The sequence below is a fragment of the Paramormyrops kingsleyae genome, chromosome 18 (assembly GCF_048594095.1).
Source record: "Paramormyrops kingsleyae isolate MSU_618 chromosome 18, PKINGS_0.4, whole genome shotgun sequence".
NCBI classification, from domain to species: domain Eukaryota; kingdom Metazoa; phylum Chordata; class Actinopteri; order Osteoglossiformes; family Mormyridae; genus Paramormyrops; species Paramormyrops kingsleyae.
This window is the reverse complement of record NC_132814.1, coordinates 16,419,454-16,440,491: the sequence shown is the minus strand read 5'-3', so window position 1 is coordinate 16,440,491 and position 21,038 is coordinate 16,419,454. Positions and strand designations below refer to the sequence as shown.

Genomic DNA, 21,038 nt, shown 5'->3' with positions numbered 1-21,038 from the left:
GTTTGCTTTTCTTGTGTGGTTGCCTTCATAATGAGAGCAGAACGGCTGTGTTTTGTTTCCATTCTTCCTCAGAAACGTGTTTATGTTAATTTATAATGGCCTTTGGGGAGACAAAACTCCTGATAAATCAGTATTCTGGGGAATGTTAAGACAGCATTTTTAAAACATTTTGAAAACACAGTGATTGCATAACCTAAGCTTTGAATGTAGATCCAAAAACAGCAAAGTAAATGTGAGAATGAGATAGTAAGTTCAGTTATATGGCAAGTTCCATTCCATTTTTCGGGTCCCCACAAATATCTGTGAAAAAAGTTAAAAAATGCCAAATGTCTTGTATTTTATTTGGTTACTTATGGTTAAGGTTAGGGCTGGGTAGGGGTTAAGGTTGTCATATTGTGATTAGAGTTTTCCCCTTAGAAATGAATGGAGAGTCCCTACAAAGATATAATTACAAACCTGTGTGTGTGTGTGTGTGTGTGTGCGTGCGTGCGTGCGTGTGTGTGTGTGAACTCAGAAACTACTACTTTCACACCCAGTATCAGAGATGTGACATAGATTTCTGCCAAAAAATGACAAGCACAACCATCACTTGTGTCTCAGAGAAAATCAGCAAATCTGCTTCCAATATAAATATGTGAAATTGCATATTAACATGGTATTTATACCGCAACAGTAACAGTACAACAAAAAAGGAATTTGAGGAGTCAAATGTTTAACCTTTGACACTATATGACTGTGCCCCTTTGTAAACTAGAATTTGTTCTTTTCTCTCACTCAGACGCACACACAATTAGACACACACAAACACAAACATCCATTTGCTGATTCATACCCATGAGACAGCTGGCCTTTTGTTTGCTGGTTGTGTTGCTGATAAATTCAAGCATTGTGAAGAGGGGAAGGAATGAAAGTGACAATTCTTGGTATTGCACAAACGTATAAGCAGAGAACTGTTGCATAATTTGTTTAGAGCAACTTGATAATCACCCTAGGTAATTAAATATCTCCCCTGCTTTTTCGCGATTTTTTTTACTTTACTACTTTGTTACCTTTATTACCAGCAATAGAAAGTTTAAACAGTAAAATTGAATATGTAAAACGACTGATATTGTTTAGTCAATGTTACTAGGTTTATATCGAACATTTCCACAACTGTTCATTTGAACTATTTCAACAACAATGCACCAAACAAGATTAACAATTTTCTTCACATTGCGGAACTATTCTATGATAAACAAAGTTCCATACCGGATATATTTTTCACTACACGCAAGGCGTGGTCTACTGTAGATTGACATGAAACAGGACGAATGAACATAGAGATTTTAAATCCGCAACCAATAATGTTACGGGTGGTGGAACTAAACGGTTGCGAAGCCGGTAACTTCGTTATCAACAAAGTGGCCGTTTGGGAAATTAACTTTTCAGTCACGGAATATGCGTATTATTTGTATCGAAGTTAAGTGATAGGTAATATATTCAGTGTGGCACAATTGTGCTTTCATTAGGAAAGTTTTCCTTTGTATGTAGTTATTGACGAGAGTAGCTGCCAATTAGCCTTTACAAGATGATTCATTTAAAAACCACGAAAGCAAAAGGCAACTTTAAAGCGGCACTAAAGGAGATTAAACAGGAGAACAAACATGCCGCTAGTAAAACGAGTAAACCCAAAGCCCCGATTCTTGTCGACCACAAAATTTTAGCCGAGAGGAACCAGGCAATAATGCCGGTGGGTGCCTGGGTGGAGAGCGGGATCGACTGTGAGGAACATCCTGTTGTAAGTACTCTGGTCCATGTGGTTTACATTGAATGTGGTATCTGTACCTTTTTTGACATACATGGTATAAAAGGGTTGACTTGCATCAGCTGGCTGGAGTGAGATTTTCAATTCGAGACTAGTCTCACATGTATGTTACAGTTTTTTACCTTGTAAATAGTCTGTAGGTTTTGCAAACTGCCTCAGCGGTTTTGTAGGATTATAATGGAATAATACATATTTTCCATAAGATTTCTTGCATGTGCGTGATAGTCTGACAGTGTGTCAGGCCAGATGCGTGGGAGCTAGCAAACCCTGGTATAACCTACATATTGCACATATAGCGTCTTTTCATAAACGAGTCATAATTTCTATTGATTTTCATCTCGATTGGATGTGGGTTACGTGATATTTTGCCCCTTCGATGTGTGCGAGGCAGCTCCTTGCATCAGTGCTGGAAGAGCAGCATATGGAGCTGCGCAGGGAGAAGGAGGAGAACCTGCGGAGGTTCCAGGAGCGGGTGCGCCGGCGCGTGGCCCAGCAGGCAAGGGTGCGCAAGAGGCAACAGCTGCAGAAGACCTGCGAGATGGTGAGCCGGGTCCCACAACCTCGATTACATCGATCGATCATCCCCGTGGCTTCGGTGTGACAGTGCCGTTCAGATCGCTAAGCAGAATCTCCGTGCAGGCAGAGCGTGAGGGGAGGGTGTTCCAGCAGTCTAGTGAGACAGCCCTGAATCTCACTCCTCGGAAGCGAGCGTTCCCAGCTTGCACCCAGGGGGAGATGGCCATCTGTAGCTCTGGATCGCGCTGGGTGAGTGCCCAGGCACTGCCATCCCACGACTGGGACCGTCCAGGAAAAGTGCAGGAACTCCAGGTAGGGATTCTGTGGACACCGCATATGAGAATATACAGGTGCAAGACTCCAGTTCTGCATACCAAATTTAAGCATAGACACGTGGTTTTGTATGCCATTGGGGGAAAAGCATTGTATAATTAAGATATAATTATTTTCTGCTTGTATGGGACAACTCATGGTGGTTTGACTTTTTTTAATGAAGCTCAGAAAAGTAATGAAGCAAGTCAGACACAAGCTGGCCTCCTGTCAGTTGCTTCAAGATGGAGAACAAATGTCTGAGATCCCTGGAGGCATGTGGAAGAGCTCTCCTACTGGAAGTGTAAGTCTTTCGTGCTATTTATCAGCCTAAAAAGAAGTTTGGTCAACTGCAGTTTTTTTTCTGTTCGTTTTCTTGTTGTGCTGATGCCACTGCCTCTTCCACAGCATTCAGAGGAAGTAGAGGAGGATGAAATCCTCCTGATCGGCCAACATGATCGACCTCTCAACCTGCAAAATCCGAGCAAGGAGGCAGAGGTCAGCAAGAGTGGCACTTTCCAGAATGTGCAAGTCAGTCAGTCAGTTGCATGTTTCCAGAACTTCTTTCCATTTTTGTTTGTTTGTGTTTTTGAGGTTCTGGGTGATGGCCTGGCGTTACGAGTGTAGGGATGCAAACTGGGGCACTGTAAAGTGGGGGGGGTGTAGTTGGGAAGATTTCAAGGACCCCTGAATGGCAGGGTCCCTAAAATAATTGAAACATAATTAGATTGGGGTGGGTGGGGGTTACAGTATGACATGTCGTCATGGGGCCCAAAATGTCATTGTATGATGCCAGGAACCGAGGAACCATAGAATAAGGGGGTGTCAGCCACTCTATTTTTTTTGTCTCAGCCCCCAAAAACACTTATTTTAAATCCATTAAGTGATTTCATCCCATATTTCTTGCAGGCTAAGGTCCCCAAGGGTCAAAATCTAGACTTGCTCCTGCTAGGAACCCACCCAGACAAAGTGCACTTGATGTCCTACAATGAGCCGCTGCTCTGATCTTCTCGGACAGTTCCACTGTTTTTCACGGCATTATTGGGGCGGAGCACCGTGAACCGTGTCATTGTGTGTTTCAGGTGTCCGAGGGGCCGTTGCGAGAGCCCTACCCTGGTGGGTCCAGTGCCACATTCAGCACGCATTACAGGGCTTCCCAGGTCCTTTGGCCTGCAGAAGATAAGGATGAGATGAAGAAACAGGTACTGTGCTGGGTTGGGGCAGTGAGAACTAGAAAATCAGGGGTGGGCAATCTTATCCAAAAAGGGCCAGTGTGTATTCAGGTTTTACTCAAATGATAACAATGAAAATTGCATAAAATGTAACCAGTTTCTTTTGCGTGAAATTGTAAGCATGCTATTTGGGCCACTCTTCAGCTGCAGTATAAGTTCTGTCATTCTTAGTGTAGCTTTTCCACTAAAGACTACGTAGATCGTCAACAGTTCATAATCCCTGTTCACTTGGATTCAGTCATTTCCTCCCTATTGCCATTTAAGGGTGAATCTCCTTTCACAAATCGCGTGCTCACATCGACTCAGTGCTGCCATCTGTCTACCGCTCATCAGTTCAGGCGGATGACTGGCCGATTTAAATGGACTTATCAGCTTAGATGAGACCCAAGCTTTTATTTGTCAGGGTAAAATTAGGTCTAAGTCTATCACTGAGATAATATCATGCCCTTAGGACTGTGTATATAGTAAAATTTGTTTATATGATGATTGTAATTATTTTTCCTTGCCAGTTTTAATAGTATAGGTTCCCTCAGTACAGTTTACTTTAGCGTGCATTTCATTACTCGTTCAGCAGTACCTACTTAAAGTAGCTCTACTCTAATACTCATGTTTTTTTGTTTTTTTTATCTAGAGACAATCTCAGTTCCTCATGTACCGACGCCTTTTCATGGACATCGAGAGAGCGCAAGTGAAGGAGCTTCACCGTCACAGGAAACATCTGAGAAGAATCGAAAGGTGACCCCTCTGCCTCCCTGCACGTAATTCTCACAGCTTTCGGTTTTATTCACGAGTCGCTGCACAAGCTTCACACTTCTTCCTGGACTTGATGTACAAATGTCTGGTCTAATGGCATATGTGACTTTCACTATATCCCATAATGCCCCATCTGTAAGGAGGTTTGGGACATAGCATTTTCCATGCTATTGTTCTCGAGTTGCAATTTTGTAGCTATCTTCCACCCTCTCCTGGAGAATTTGTTACTGAGAAGTAGTGATGGCTAAGTGAAGCTTGATAACCATTTCCGAGCCCTTTTATAAACAGAGGGCACCATCTAGTTGGGTGAAAAAATACATCAATTGGTTCAAAAAAAGCTTAATTTAACTACCACTATTGATAAGTAGTGATGGATAAAATGACACCTTATGGACCATTTGCTGTATTTTTTTTTTTTTTACCCCAACTAGATGGTGTTCTTGATTTGCTTTGGGACATGCTTTTTTGAAAAGAGCACCATCTAGTGGGGACAGAAAATACAACAAATGGTTCATGAAGCGTCATTTTGTCCATCACTACAAATAAGTGTACATCACACTATTTGGCAGGGAGTGAAACTACAAGATGAATGTATTTGGTTAATCGATTTAAGCATTTTCCCAACAGGAATGACCAACCTCCCCCTCTGTCTTAAGTCTGTCTTATAGTGGTCTTTCCAACTTGACAGAACACAAGCCAGCTAAGTATTTAGAGGGCTGTCTCTTCTCAGACAGCTAATGCGATGATGTGGGTGGCCCTCTCACCCTAAATAATGCCATTGCAGTGAGCACTGGCCGAAACTGTCATGAGCAGTGTTTTATCTTGTGGCTTCTGAGTGATTGTCCAAGTTTTTTCCTTTTCACTATTACCACGCACGTTAATTGCTGCAGTATTAAGAGCGACAAGGAGCGGAGGCGGCTGGAGGAGGAGAGGCAGATTCAGCGGCTGGCGGAGCTAGAGGGGGCCACGGAGCGCGAGCGGCAAATCCTGGAGGGCCTGAGGCTGGAGGGAGAGCGGGCGCGGGAAGAAATGGCGAAGAGGGAGAGGGCGCGGAAAGATCAGGAGGCCACGAGGTACTCCTGCGGTCATAGGATTCACTATTTTATCCTGCGTTTCGGTGTGGAAAATATCATCAGTGTTGTCGTGGTGACCCTGCAGATATCAATTAGAGTTCACTGTATTTTGTACACTGTCATTATCAGTCATTATAACTGGACATACTGTACTTCATAAACAATGCAGATAACAATGGTTGCATGAAAAGTCATTGTATTCGAACTGAGGTGGTAATGCTGTGTAGTATGAAGCAAGGTAAAAGTCACGTGTCGGTGTGTAGATTTGTCGAGGCCCTGACAGCTCAGATGAAGGAGCGGGTGGCACAAGAGAAGGTGGACCTGCCCCCCCTCTGCTGCTGTGGCGAGAGTTTCTGGGACTCTCACCCCGACACCTGCGCTAACAACTGTGTCTTCTACCATAACCCTAAAGGTCAGCACTCCGTTTTCCCTGGATACATCTTCATATTTGTCTATTTTGCTGGGTGATTAATTTTACGATGATAAATGTAGAAGCGCTAGATTTACCAGCAAAACCCTTTTTTTTTTTATTTGCGTTCTCCAAGCTGGGTAAGAGCTGATAAGTAAAGAAAACTTAAGTGAATATCAATGCCGATAAAGAGGGGACAAAAATTCAACAAAAATTAGAGGGGACAAAAATTAGTTGCCACACATTTTCAGGCCTCATGGATCATGTGAGAAGTGTCTGGAGTCTCTGCTATTAGTACAGTCCCGGATGTCAGTTTGGGACCTGTGCTGCTTGTCTGTCTGACTCGGGACTGAAAAAGAAAAGCCGTACTTCACAACAGTTATTTGAAGAGTAGATGAAGTTTACTGGGTATTTTTGCCGCTGGCTGCTTGTTATATGGTGTGTCGTTCTCACTGGGTGCTGTCTCCCGCCGCCTTAGCTTACGCCCAGGCCCTGCAGTCTGTGCTGCTCAACAGTGACCTCAGGGATGGCAGCTCCAGCCATCGGGCCTCTGCCAGAACCATAGCGTCCATCCACAGACTCTCTCCCAGGAAGTAGGGGCACCGCCTTCCAGTGGGGAAGCAAGGCGGAGAAATGATTTCCAAAGCCTCAGTCACACATTGCTGCTTTTTAACCTAAAAGCAGATGATGTGTGATCAGCGATACATACCTTAAAAGGAAAATCACCAGTGTCTGCGAAGGTGGCACTGGGATTTTCCCACTGGGATTTTCATGAAGTAATTGTGAATTACTGTTAGAACTTTTATATTTATACAATTTTTTTTATTCTGAGAACTAGATATGTAAAACCTTTTGTCATTAATTATGTGAAATATGTCATCAAATAAATGGAAAGAGAAGTGTTTAAAAGTCATTGGGATAAAAATGTGTAGTTTTGTGTGTGATTTTATTATACAATGCGGCACATTCAGGTTTGGAGTGTTGCTGCCCTGTGAAGGAAATCCATTGGCTTTTTCCGATGTAATGACCATAAGTCTGGATTTCTTAACTACATCTGCGATTAATCTACATCTGTATTGCATTAACGTCTAATTTGGCTTATCTCTTAATAGGCTTTTTTGATTATTTTCACAATGGCTAGTAATTAGTCATTAGTCAAACACAAATGTATTGTTTATGTACAAATTAACCTTTAATCTATACATGTTTTGTAAATATTTTAAAAGTAAATACAGTAGTTGTGTGGAAAAGTAAAACCTGATGTAATAATATTTTTATACCTTAACGGTGCATTGGTGCCTGGATCAGCTGATTCCCGATCATTTCCGTTTTGGAGCGTTATGCATGTGCTGTTGGAAATGTTTCTGTGTGTTTTCCCAAAGGAAAAAGAGGAAGATGTTCTTTTTCCCCTAACCACATGCCTATCTCAGTACCTATAATTGGGGTTTGGAGGCTGGATTATATGACTGTATTGTCCCAGCAGAAGGTGCAGACCTTTCCTAAAAGGTCCAGTGAGTTAGCTTTAAATGTATTTATATAACCTGAGTGGTAGTCAAACCTGATTAATAACTTTTTTTATTTTAATAATCTTGGCCAGTGTTTTAGTTCGGCTAAGATATATAGGAGGCCTATATAAGAAATACACTTTAAACAGAAGATGATGGTTGTAACAAATTACACAAAAGATTAAATGATTTTACATGAGTCATGATTTCAATAAGCTGTCAAACATTGTCAGTTTACTTGGGCGACAGACAGGTGGGTACGGACGGGGCTGGGTACGGACAGGGCTGGGTAGGCCATCTGACATATCAGGCACCCTCCCAGTGTGCCGATGGGGTTGTAGCCCAGTAAAATTAGCCCCCTCACCCTCACGGTATGAGCGAAAGTCCAGGGCCAGTTTGTAATCCCTGGCCGGCCCTGGGTACGGACATTGACCTTTCATTTAATTTTTTTTTTTCTTTTCTACCAGATAAAGATCCTACGATTCTAAACTAGTTGCTGCAGTCTATGGATTACTTATGCCAAGAATCTGTTTCTTTTTTCTTTTCTTTACCAGATATAATTGCCTTCCTGAGTTGTGTCTGGTAAGATTGCAGCAGTATGTACTTAAGTTAGTCCAACATATAATTGCAAAGTGCGATACCGGTTGTGCTGGTTAGTTGAATTTGCAGCTTAATTGACTGCTGGGTAACCACTTTCCCATTAAAATGAACAATCTACATCGGTGGTTCTAGACCTGGGTCCTTGGGGACCGCAGTGTGTTGGACGTGCTTCTACTTAAACTCACAGTTACTCAAAAGGAAAGACGCTGCAGGGAATCTTCAAACGAGCTTCCTGTTTCGCTTTCTTTATACAATAAAACACTGTAAATTAAAGTCGACATATTTATCACCTTTTATCACAGTTCAAAGCCCCTGAACACTTAAGTAGGCCTACGCGATGATCCCTTTATGTAAAAGTGCATCTTACCGTCGCAGTATAAAAGAATCTGCATCTCTTTTTGAAGCATTTGTGGTTTGTGCTGTGTTTGCCACATCGATGGGTATAATTTCGCAATAAACTCTAAAATAGACAAGACTTATCAGGGACCACGCTATCAGGCATTCAAGTCAAGTGGGACTTTTCATCTTTTTAACTTGCACTGCCATATGTAAATGCAAATATTGCTTTCATATTTTGTTGTCTTATTTAATTTTAATTGACATTTTAATTCTATTTACTATTTTTCATATTACCTCTCTTATTATTAGGTCTTAGGTTTTCCTTTGTGAACCCAATCCCGGGAGCAGGTAGGAAAAACATTTCACTGTAGACATGTACAGCGTACGCTTGTCCGCGGCGCTTAAACAGTTAACAGACCAGCCTGAGCGCTGACGTCATCCGCCAATATCACATGTTTACTTTTATTTTTTTCCGATGTCGGATCGGCTGGGCTTGGAAATAAGGGAGCGTTGAATTTTTTTTTTTATAGAAATGGATATATTATTTTTATGCGCAGACGACGCAGCAATCATGTGACGCTTTGGGAAGGAGAGCTTTGTTAATATGGACTAAACGCAAACATTTATTGGCTTCACGACGTGAGCGTGAGGCAGAGTAAATCCATTGAAATTTAACGTGTGCTTTCCGTAAGGTTTTGTTTTTTCTTCCCAGGAAGTAGGACATGAGCTATTGCGTCTTGTATTTGGAACCGGGTTTTATTCGTAATTTTCATATTGCTGATTTCAGTTGTAGCCCAACTGGTCTAGTGCTTAAAATTAAATTATATATGCGGTAGATTATTTTTTTATAACCCACAAGAGGCCACAGCCAACCTTAACTGGTTGTATATTTATTTTTACTGTATTTTTTCATTTTATGTTTTCCAGTTTTAGTGTATGAAACAGACTTCTTTTACCTCTTTGATTTTTATATTGGTCTCGATCGTAATTAGAAACAAGGCTGGCTGCATACTTGATCCATGACAGCGATGTTTGAGAGGCGATTTGACTCGAATTAAACAAAAGGGACAAAAGACCATTTTCTCTGAAGATGAGGTCTTCGCTGGCGCCGGGCATTAGGCTCATCACATCTTTTTCAAGAGAGAGCTGGTAAGGAACCGCTGGATTAAACTGACCAATAAGCCTAAAAATAAGATGTCACTGCCTTTTGGCAACGTGTCCAGAGGTGATAAATTCAGCCACATCGATCGACCGCATCTTTTACACAGTAATCTTAAAGTAAAGTACAGCTCACATTCAGATATTTTTGTCACCGGCAGAATGTGTTTGATGTGTCAAAGGGCCACTTTTTAAGCGATTGCCGAGAAGAAGGAAGCTGAAATCGTGGCTGTATTGCACAATCCGAAATGAAAAGACCTGATTTGACAGGCGTGCGGTTCTGATATTTTGTAGCGCTCGGCATCTGGCTGCTCGTAACAACCGTGATCACCTGAACTGCGAAGCGCTGCAATGAAACGGAGAAGCGCTAAAGTGAATCTGCCGGCCGGGGATGAGCGTCTGAAACCCGGCCTCACCCTAAAACAGGAACCGGCGGCACAAACGAAGAGCCGCTGTTTTCTCATCGGTTTCACACCTCCGTAATGCGAACGTGACATTTGTATGGGGGGGTCGAATATTGTCGTGGTTACTTAGTTTACAGTGTCTGAAATCTGAACGTTTCACTTCCTCATAAGGTTATTTTGGAACCTTGAAAAGTATGCAATGAATTTCAAATGCATATATGGCCTATGTATATTCTCCCCCAAACATAATTGTTTACTAACGATTTGTTGCGCTTCCTTTTTGTGGATTTGGCTGATCAGACGGTGAAGTATCGCTCCATTGCAACTTATATACTAGCCAGAAATGAGCTTTAAAAAAAAATTCTTCTGGCACACGCTTACACAGGGCTGCCAGCTCTCCTGCATCTGGCCTAACACTCATGCTTTCAGACTGTCACGCTCACGTAAGAAAATCTTACGGCAAATATATATCATTCCATTATAAAATTAGCCACATCAAAAGCGTTGGAGCAGTTTGCAAACCCTACAGACTATTTACAAGGTAGTAACACTGTTATATACATGTGTATACGTGTGCAGGCTTGTTTCGAATTGAAAATCTCACGACGGGCAGCTCAGCATTTGGCAACCCTGTTTGTGTATGAAGTAGCTGTGAACACGGTGCAAAGCGCGCTCCCCGAGCAGACATGAAAGCCTCCGTGTGGTCAGAGCTGTTTTTCCTCTTCCTGCAGGTACAGAGGCTACACACTCTTTCTCACGTTCGTCTTTTATACCAGCTACCACTTGTCCCGAAAGCCGATCAGCATTGTCAAGGTAAAAGAGAACGAGCACACGATGTCTGCTGTTTAACTTCTTAATTGTGTTCAGTGTCAGTGCACCTAACTTCCTAACAGTGGTTACAATTGCACCAGTTAGGAGCTTGATTGAACCATGTGTAGGTAGCATGGCTGGCTGACTGTTGCCCTGTCACGTGATTCCTGGGACGTTCCATTTGCCTGTGACTGAGGGGTGGTCGGTCCTTCTGTGAGGGTCTGCTTCTCACCTGTCTTTTTTTTGCCCCCTTTGTAGAGCGAGCTTCACAGAAACTGCTCGTTCACAATCCAGCCGCTGCACTTGAACGCAACCAACAATGAGACCTGGTGCGACTGGGCCCCTTTCGGTCAGTCTGGCCATTGCACCCGTCTCACGTGCTCCCCAGCTCATCCTTCAGGTTTCCAGAATGCCACTGAGCTTATCCTGGGGGCACCGCCTTGCTCTTCTTTCCCAATTGAAGCACATTCAGTTTAGTTATGCAGTCTACCCTGACTTTCAAGCTCCAAATCCACGCTGGAATGTTGTCACTCAGACAGTTTTATTTATATATCTCTTAAAACATGCAGAGACCACAGATACAGCAGCATGTATGCGCCAGTAACAGTTAAGCCCATAATTATCTCATGAGCCTCACAACTTTGCTTCCTTCTGCAGACCAAGACAACTACCAGACACTATTTGGTGCTTTGGACAACTCCTTCCTAGTGGCTTATGCCATCGGCATGTTTTTCAGGTACGGTTTGTGTGATGCCAGCGTGGCGTGACCTGGCATGGGGGGGCGGGGTCTATTTGGACCCCGTGTGGCTTCGTTGACTTCCGTGTGCCTTCTTTCCTCTCCGCAGTGGGATTTTTGGGGAGAGGCTGCCACTGCGCTACTATCTCTCCACGGGGATGCTTCTCAGTGGCTTCTTCACCTCCCTCTTTGGCCTGGGCTTCTACTGGAACATCCACTCCATCTGGTACTACGTCTTTGTCCAGGTGAAGTTGGCCCGCTCTTCCCTCCCCCGTTGACCCCACGCTGGTTCTTACTCTGCGGTTCATGATGTCTGACATTGCTTCTTAAAAACACAGTCCTCCATCTTCCCTGGTGCTGTCGGTTAGTGCTTCTTTTGGGCTCTCTACACGAAAATAGCCAGGCCTCAAGCTCCTTGGAGGAGGGGTGGTTTTAGGACCGGGGGGGGGGGGGCTTGTCTAAGGGGAAGCGAGTAACAGAAGACTACTTTAAAAACCCTTATCTCAGTATATCACATGACCATTGTATCATATGACCTTTCATGGATGACGCTGGAATATTATACCTAACCACACCCCTTCACTCGTGTATGCATGTGACTTCCAGCCCTGACCATAGTTTAATTTTTTATTTTTTTTTTCCTTGATCCTTAATTTACAGGCCATGAACGGAGTGGTGCAGACTACAGGCTGGCCTGCAGTGGTGGCCTGTGTTGGGAACTGGTTTGGAAAGGGGAAGTGAGTGAGACGCACCTTCTCTAGCCATCTGCACAGTTTACCCTTCTGTTCCCATGAATAACGATGACCTCAGCAGAATTATACAGCACATTATAAAATCGGTGCAATTTAAGATGGAAAAGCTAAGTTATAAATCGACAAACTGACCATTTGCTGCACCCACAGATGATGTGACCCTGTCACTGTACCAAGAACCTTGAATGCATGAAATGTCAACACAGTGGATAACTTTGGAGATCCCTATAATTTTCCTCATGTTCTCCTCATGTTCTCTCTCTCTCTCAGGAGAGGGTTTATCATGGGAATCTGGAACTCCCACACCTCTGTGGGCAACATCCTGGGCTCCCTGATCGCCGGTGTGTTCGTGTCGTCCGCCTGGGGCTTGTCCTTCATCGTCCCCGGAATCATCATCGCCGTGACAGGAGTCATCTGCTTTTTCTTCCTGGTGGAAAGTTCGTATATCTCGCCCTGCCTGAATACTGCTGACATTGGTCCCTAGATTTTGGAAACTCTCGTAATGTACAGTGCGGGTTGTATTTTTGAAACAGCTGCACCCAGTGGTGAAACTTAAGAATTTTTCTGCTGCTAGCTGGCTTACTTCAGTAGAGAATGTAGTCAGACAGGCCATTTTTCTTTTTACTAGCCAGTGGGCTAATGTTCAAGTTTTTGTACTCGCCCTTCGTCTAACTTACTCGCCCCAGGTGAGTGGTGCGAGCTTATTTTCCAGGCCTGGTTATGCCTAAACATACTTAATAATAGTGTATTAGTCAGAAAGCTGCCTCTTAGTTTCTGGTAAATGTTTTAAAGGAGGAGTGTTTAGCAATAAAAATATAAGTAACTTGTTTTTCCAGGACCAGAAGATGTGAACTGCAACCCACCCCAACACCATGTAAGTGTGGATAGAATTTCTGCCTTGTTCTGGCCTATAGCTGAGCATTGTGGGAAATTTTCTCTCCAATGGCCAAACTTTTATGTGTATTGTGGTCTGCAGTCAGCATTTGCTTTGCTTTGAGCTGATTGGCTGTCTTATAGGAATGCCCCGAGCAGGAGCCCCTCCTCCGGAATGCCTCTAGCACAGAGGAGATCTTCAGCAGCCCGCAGCCCGTGAACCGAGAGCCCGTCCATCAGGAAGAGGAGGCCATCAGCTTCGTAGGGGCCTTGCGGATTCCAGTTAGTAAACTTTTCAGTGATTCTGTAAAATCCAGCAGTTGGCAGCCAAGTGGGACTCTACACCTTGTGGGGCCCTACACCTTGTGGGGCCCTACACCTTGTTGGGATGTACACCTTGTGGGGCTCTATACCTTGTGGGGCCCTACACCTTGTTGGGATCTACACCTTGTTGGGATCTACACCTTGTGGGGCCCTATACCTTGTGAGGCCCTACACCTTGTTGGGCCCTACACCTTGTTGGGCCCTACACCTTGTTGGGATCTACACCTTGTTGGGATCTACACCTTGTGGGGCTCTATACCTTGTGAGGCCCTACACCTTGTTGGGATGTACACCTTGTGGGGCCCTACACCTTCATGTGATGTACACCTTGTGGGGCCCTACACCTTGTTGGGATGTACACCTTGTGGGGCCCTACACCTTCATGTGATGTACACCTTGTGGGGCCCTACACCTTGTTGGGATGTACACCTTGTGGGGCCCTACACCTTCATGTGATGTACACCTTGTGGGGCCCTACACCTTGTTGGGATGTACACCTTGTGGGGCCCTACACCTTGCTTGTGACACACAACAAAATCCTTGAACTTCCTTTAAGTATTCCGAGACTGTTGCGTGTTGCTGCTGTCCACACCGTTGATCTCTCTGTGTGTCTCAGGGCGTTATCGAGTTCTCCCTCTGCCTGCTCTTCGCCAAGCTGGTCAGCTACACATTCCTGTACTGGCTGCCTTTGTACATCGCGAATGTCGGTAAGCATTGTCAATTTCAATGAGCTTGTGGTCCCTGCCTTTTAAAAGTTAGGTTTGGCAAAACATCCAGTTCAGATGGTGGCAGCTTTAACTTAAGACAGACTTACTGATTTCAGGCAGCAAATGCTTGATATATCTTGATACGGCACAGAATATTTTCAGGCAGTTTACCCCAAAGGCACTGATTTTACTAGACCTTATTTACTCTCAGTATTGATAGTAGCCTGTTTGTGTCAGTTTTTGTGTATTTTGAAAAGTATTTGGTCATGTTTCGCCTCTAATCTATTTCTGTGTCCATTTTTATTAGCTCACTTTGATTCAAAGGGAGCTGGGGATATGTCTACCCTGTTTGACGTTGGAGGAATTCTGGGTAAGCGTTCGGAGAAGGTTATCATTTCTCTTGGAGTCGTTTGTTTGTGATAGGGCGCCATCACCTGGATGAGCGCATGAACCAGTCGCTGCTGGGTATATCTGTCTGGTGCCAATTAAAAGGCCCTTCCCGAGGGGGGTGTCATAGAGGCTGTAATTGACAGTGTGATGCACATGGCAGGGGGGATCCTGGCCGGACTGGTGTCGGATTACACCAAGGGCAGAGCCACTACCTGCTTCGTCATGTTGATTGTCGCCGCCCCCATGGTGAGTGCCCTATGCTACAGCACAAAACATACTCACTCTCCTCACCATTCGACACAGAACTATAATCTTACATTTTACTCATTTATCTGTTACTTTTATCCAAAGTGACTTACAGTATAGGGAAATGTGCTCTCTGGGATATACTCAAATTATATTATACTAATGGATACTATGCTATAATAATGGGATACTACATTAATGGTAATTACTATAGTAATGGGATACTACACTAATTGTACCTGTACTATAGTAGTGGGATACTACACTAATGGTAACTGTACTATAGTAGTGTAATACTATACTAATGGTAACTGTACTACAATAATGCGATATTACACTAATGGTAACTGCACTACAGTAGCGGGATGCTATACTAATGGTAACTGCACTATAATAATGGGATACTACACTAATGGTACCTGCACTATAGTAGTGGGATACTATACTAATGGTAACTGTACTATAATAATGGGATGCTACACTAATGGTAAATGCACTATAGTAGTGGGATATTATACTAATGGTAACTGTACTATAATAATGGGATACTACACTAATGGTACCTGCACTATAGTAGCGGGATTCTATACTAATGGTAACTGTACTATAATAATGGGATGCTACACTAATGGTAACTGCACTATAGTAGTGGGATACTATACTAATGGTAACTACTATAATAATAGGATACTGTAGTAATGGAAACTGTACTATAGTAGTGGGATACTATACTAGTTGGAGTTAAATTCTGAAAGTGGATTTGTATTAAATACATCATCAACACAGGCACACAGATGACACAAGACCATGTGTATATTTTTGTCCAATAACAAAAATCCACAGCATGCAAAGACTACATGAAGGATTTAATATGCAAGAAATCGCGCGAGTTTGTGCCATATTTGGTGGGGGGGGGGGGAAACACATATACAGACAAATATTTTTGAAAATGGTGATGGAGTCGCATGAGGAATGAAGAGAGCGGCTTCTAGACTGAGATCAGTGCAGGGATGAGGTCTTGGCTCAGGGATTCGGTCATGCAGAGGCTCTGGAGATCCTTCCCACTGGTACCTGTAGGGCACAGGGCCGGAGCAGACGGCCTTTAGGGCATCTACAGGGATGGAGGACTATATGTACAGAATGGCAATTCCTAGATAAATCCCATATTGGAGAAGGTGTGGTTATGCCATGTGTGTCCATGGTACCAGTTACAGGATAAGCAAATTAATGTATTAGACCAACATTATGTGTCAAACACAACCAGCACTCAATGAATCCCCAACTCAAAGAAAGCTTGACTTTGTGCAAAAAATTTCAGAAGTGTTACTGTTTCGAAACATGCAGCAATGTATTATGTATTTAAGCATAGTTCATTCCCTTAAACTGAAGAATGCTTTTGTAAAGTCCTTTTATTTCGTCTGGCAGTTGCACGTCTGAGGCTGTGCTCTTCTTCATAGCTGCCTATTCACTCTGCCTCTTGAGGTTTGAACTTGGATGGAGTCGCTCACTTTGTCACTCTGCATTCTGTCAGCACGCTTTTGTGCAGTGCACACCCTCGTGCGCACGTGTCTTGCAGCCCGGCGTAACTTCTCCACGTACACAGAGGTTTCGCCGCGCTCTCCAGCGTATTCTAAACCGGGGAAGGTGACCGGGGGTGGGGAGGGGGGTGGCAAGTCCTCTCTCACATGTCATAGCGGGCGTTCGATAGCATGGTGCGAGTTCACCGACACGGGGGTGAGAATCGGCCGTGGGGCAGCCCGCCACCTTGGTGCCAGACTCTGAAAGGAAACTCGTGTGTATTTGTGAACATCTTTGCATGCGCTGGCCGTTTCAGTGTAGAAGCTTCTAAGAAGAATAAATGTCATGTTTATGCTTTTAACATTTGTCTCTTTATTTTCCCTTCAAAGCTCTTCCTGTACAATCAAATTGGACAAAATGGACTAGCCACTACTATTGGTGAGAAATGGGAATTTTTATTTATTTTATCAAAAGTTATGTATGTATGTATGTATGTGTATATATATTATATGTGTGTGTGTATATATATATATATATATGTGTACATATACGTTTTTTTAGCCTTTTTCTTAGTTTCAGTGTCAGCTTAGTTATTTTGTTTTGCCTTGTAGGCCAGTTTACTTATATATTTTTTCCCATTTATATAAACAAAACATAAATGTATCTTCCTTCCATGTTATTAGTACTGGAATTTATTGTGTAACATAAGTGTTAACATGTACACAGCAGACCACAGTACATGAGTTCCCCAGCAGAGGGCATCTTTCCCCACACAGCATTTTCCGCCTTGACTCCTGACTCTTGGACCCTGTCTTTTCATAGGTATGCTGCTCTTATGCGGAGCTCTGGTGAATGGACCCTACGCCCTCATCACCACAGCCGTGTCTGCCGACCTGGTGAGCGTTTCGTCCGCTCCCGTAACCTGCGCGGTGCTCTGATGATTCTTCGGAAGTCCTGTGTGTGACTTTGTTTTTTGCACATTCTCCTCTTTGGAGTCTTAATTGCTTTTGCCTGAGTAAGATTATATAATGTCTTTGTGGAATTCCCCGCTCCAGGGTACTGACGAGAGCCTCAGAGGAAACTCCAGGGCGTTGTCAACGGTTACCGCCATCATTGATGGGACGGGGTCCATAGGTCTGTAGAGAATGTTCATCCTGAACATTATAAATGTGTCGTTCCTCGTAGTTTTTATATATATATTTTTGTAAGTTCACAAAATCGTAAATGCTATACTGTATAATTAACTAATTTTAATATAGCTTTTAATATTGCCTTAAACATTATTTATTCACTTGAAAGTTTCTCCTAGGGTAAAGCATAATCTTAGACTTTTTTCACCAGTGTTTATTGTAGATATACAAATGGAATTTTAAGTTCTAAACTGCATATTTCCTTAATGCCCACTAGGTGCCGCCCTTGGCCCTCTGCTGGCTGGCTTGATTTCTCCAACTGGGTGGAAAAACGTGTTCTACATGTTGATCACCGCAGACCTGCTCGCTTGTTTGGTAGGTGTCCAAAAAAGAAAGCAGGCTCTTCAGTACCCCCCCCCCCCCTCACCTGCCAGGGTGCCCCTTAATTGAGAAGCACCTTAGCGTGATTCTTTGTGATTATTGGCCGTGAATGTCAGTACCTGTGGTGACATTGCTCCCTCTTTGCACCTTGTTAGCTTCTGTCCAGACTTGTCATCAAGGAGGTGAGAGGCTGGTGTGGGTACAGCACTCGGCAGAGGGGGTGAGTATCTGTGCTGGCAACCCGCTCCATAGTACCAGTGACTAGAAAGACTTTAATCCATCACTCATCCTGTTTTCATCCTTCCCCTTCCTCGCACAAGTTCTCTAATGCTCCTGTCACTCGTCCCAGTCACGTGACCTTACAGCAATACCTGAATCCTTTGTTTTCAATCAGTGCTTACGGCTATGAGCGACAAAATGCTGAAATGTAACCTGGTATATTTACAAAGGCATTGACTTTCAATGCAAAGCAATTAATTAAATGTGCCACATCACTCAGTTTCGATGATCAAATCCACATCTACGAACTTCCCCTGGTTCTAAACTTCCCGTTAACTCTCCCATTAATGCAGAGTAAGTGGTTCTTATGGTCGTCGTGGAGACCAGTTCTTATTAATAGGGGGTCTGATTGTATGCTATTCCCAGACCTTCAGCCATCTCCTTTAAACCTGAGACCCACTTGAGTGGCCTGGACTGTGCAGATTTATAGGAAACACATTTAGTTTAATATACATAATGATCGATGTCATTTAGTTGGTTTTCTGGATAAAGCTTTGAGTTTCCTAAACGTCCTGATGAACCCCACAGACTGCAATGTAATGGCAAGGATCAGTGGCTTAAAACTAGTGATCCTCACCTCGGAACCCAAGCTAGCTAGTTAGAATGGTTATGTTAGACACTCATTGGTCAGTATAATAATATCCAGTCTGTTGAGGATCTTAATTTTAACTATACCATGACACTGTTGAATTCTCAAGTCTGATTGGTCAGAGGCATGTTGAATGATTTTCCATAACCACTCACATACTGCCAGCAAAGCACCAGTAGTAAATCAATGCACTATTATAATCTTTAATTCTAACCAACATAACTTAAAATTAAGGAAGTCGAACACAGTTTAAAAGTAACGGAAACTAAACATAAATGTTTAATCACATTAATTATACTAATAAATGTGTTTTTGGCTCATAAACGTGAAAATAATGTCATTAAGTCAGCCAAATATCTAGTAACTATAGTATAAGTGGTTTAATGGACATGTGGTCGTTCTTTATCTTAACAGCTGTGCGTTTAAAAACGTATAATGCGTGTCTTGGAGTGTTTTAACCTTTACGTAAATATAATTTATACATATACAACGGCAGGTACATAGGAATTCATTGGTTCTTGTATATATAATGTTGCTGCTATAAGAGGCAGGCTTACTGGTGAGAGTGAAGTTTGGATTGAGAATACAGGGTCATCCACTAATCACAAACCCTTTACTGTTCACTCTTCCTAATTCCATAAGTGTGAGCATGCTGCATTAAGGAGCTAGATGTGAGTTCAATGTAAGTCTTTTTCGTTGTTTTTTTTTTTTCTTGGCCATGCTGCTTCCAATGTTCCAACGTGAGGATGGCGGCTTTCCCTGCAGCTCCTGGGCACCGGGTTCGAATGCACTTGGCTCCTGTGCATGCATAGTTTGCGTGTTCTTTTTGGGTTCCTGAGTTTCCCTGGGGTGCACTACTCTCCTCAGTTATTCCGGAAACTTGCCGTTTGCCAGGAACGCTGTGTCTATTTGCGTGGCTTTTTGATACCGTTTATGAGGGTCACTTCTTAAAAATGTGTCCCCGGAAATGTGCCAGAACCTGGAAAACTCATACCTTTCCAGGCTATATTCCTTTGAATTTTGAGATTGGGTTCATCTTGGGTGTCTCCATCACAATGAATGAGTCCCAACAAATATGGAGCTGCATGTGTGTGTGTGTCTCTTTTGCAGGGTGTGAACTGGCCGAGGGCCATGCTCCACCAGTAAAATTTGCGGGGGGGCTATAATTTGAAAAGGGGCACTTTCAAGCATTCGTGCAAAATGATCCTCCCCCTGCACACCCGCACATCCTGATCCTCTGTGTTGTGTCATTCGATAGACTGTCGATAATAATGACTTTAGCTGAATAAATAGTGACATGTGTAAACAGTCTAGAAACATGGTTAGGTGATTTATTGAGTCTAAATTTGCAGTGTGATTGTGTAGCATATCACCCCTGCCGCATTCCCCGTCTGCGTGGTACAGGCTCCAGACCCATTGTGACCCTGTACTGGCAAACAGAAATTGTAATGAATGAGTCAGTCTATGAATGCATGTTCCAAAGGATGCCCTGAAATACTGGCACTTTATAGTAAAGCTTATTTGAATCTAAAAGCCGCAATATCTCTTCCAGGTTTAAAGAAATCTGAAGACTGTCCTATACAAGGGAAGCACTAACCAGCATCAGGAAAAATCAACATCGTTTTTTCTTTTTTAAAAAAAGGGACCAAGTATTCATCTAGTAAATTTCCAGCGAGGTTGTAGATTGCAAACTTGCGTTAATAAGGGACTTTCATCTCTCAGACTCACAATGAAATGCAACATCAAGGGGTGGGTGTGGAGAAAGGGGTGGGGGGGAATGGAAATGGTGAAATCCTCAGATGTTCTGGGACCTAAAGACCCGCTGGAAGGAGAGTCCGGCCGGCAGTGGTCCAAAGCTGCTCTCATTAATATGGAATGGTCATGTTGCTAATGCCTTTCTCCCTCTCTCATCTTGTTCTGTACCTTTTATCATTAAAATTGCGCTTATTGCAATTTTTGTGTGTTGATCAGTCTCTGCTTCCATGGTTACTGAAGCCTCTGCGTGACACCTTATGTCTGATAATTCCGACTTGTGTTCAGATGGGTTCCGAAGGTGTCAAATAACAACCAACAGGTGACGGAGATCTCCGTTAATTTTTTTTTGTGGGGGTGGGGCTGCCGCTTTCCTTGATCCATGATGCCACCTGGTCCCAAATCCCCTTCCCCCCCCCCCTTCTCTCTTACTTGGTGAAGGCCCCCAC

General features: G+C 43.3%; 2 protein-coding genes across 3 annotated transcripts; both read left to right on the top strand.

The window, feature by feature from the left end:
- Positions 1–1,325: 1,325 nt before the first annotated feature.
- Positions 1,326–7,009, top strand: ccdc15 (coiled-coil domain containing 15). The gene is made up of 10 exons (XM_023816272.2): positions 1,326–1,777; positions 2,196–2,345; positions 2,444–2,632; positions 2,817–2,933; positions 3,038–3,127; positions 3,712–3,831; positions 4,493–4,596; positions 5,505–5,687; positions 5,951–6,099; positions 6,575–7,009. The coding sequence occupies exons 1-10, from the start codon at positions 1,568–1,570 to the stop codon at positions 6,691–6,693; spliced, it is 1,431 nt and encodes a 476-aa protein (XP_023672040.2). The 5' UTR covers positions 1,326–1,567; the 3' UTR covers positions 6,694–7,009.
- A 1,986-nt stretch (positions 7,010–8,995) lies between these two features.
- slc37a2 (solute carrier family 37 member 2) lies at positions 8,996–20,790 on the top strand. Of its 2 annotated transcripts, XM_023816311.2 has the most exons (19): positions 8,996–9,689; positions 10,834–10,915; positions 11,171–11,261; positions 11,570–11,648; positions 11,758–11,893; positions 12,309–12,385; positions 12,671–12,837; positions 13,237–13,274; positions 13,418–13,555; positions 14,214–14,304; positions 14,612–14,674; positions 14,855–14,940; positions 16,848–16,896; positions 17,281–17,354; positions 17,514–17,592; positions 17,866–17,963; positions 18,125–18,189; positions 19,583–19,616; positions 20,390–20,790. In XM_023816311.2, exons 1-19 carry the CDS (start codon positions 9,631–9,633, stop codon positions 20,393–20,395), a joined length of 1,512 nt encoding a protein of 503 aa, XP_023672079.1. In that variant the 5' UTR covers positions 8,996–9,630; the 3' UTR covers positions 20,396–20,790. The 2 variants fall into 2 exon arrangements, with proteins under 2 accessions (XP_023672079.1, XP_023672080.1); XM_023816312.2 differs by lacking the exon at positions 19,583–19,616.
- The last annotated feature ends 248 nt before the right edge of the window (positions 20,791–21,038 follow it).

Excerpts from the sequence above, each read along its gene's own strand:
- slc37a2 (XM_023816311.2), top strand. The coding sequence starts at position 9,631 with ATGAGGTCTTCGCTGGCGCCGGGCATTAGGCTCATCACATCTTTTTCA. Across the intron at positions 14,305-14,611 it reads TTTGTACATCGCGAATGTCG|CTCACTTTGATTCAAAGGGA; the intron begins GTAAGCATTGTC and ends CATTTTTATTAG. Across the intron at positions 17,593-17,865 it reads TGATGGGACGGGGTCCATAG|GTGCCGCCCTTGGCCCTCTG; the intron begins GTCTGTAGAGAA and ends AATGCCCACTAG.
- ccdc15 (XM_023816272.2), top strand. The coding sequence starts at position 1,568 with ATGATTCATTTAAAAACCACGAAAGCAAAAGGCAACTTTAAAGCGGCA. Across the intron at positions 4,597-5,504 it reads CATCTGAGAAGAATCGAAAG|TATTAAGAGCGACAAGGAGC; the intron begins GTGACCCCTCTG and ends TAATTGCTGCAG. Across the intron at positions 6,100-6,574 it reads CTTCTACCATAACCCTAAAG|CTTACGCCCAGGCCCTGCAG; the intron begins GTCAGCACTCCG and ends CCGCCGCCTTAG.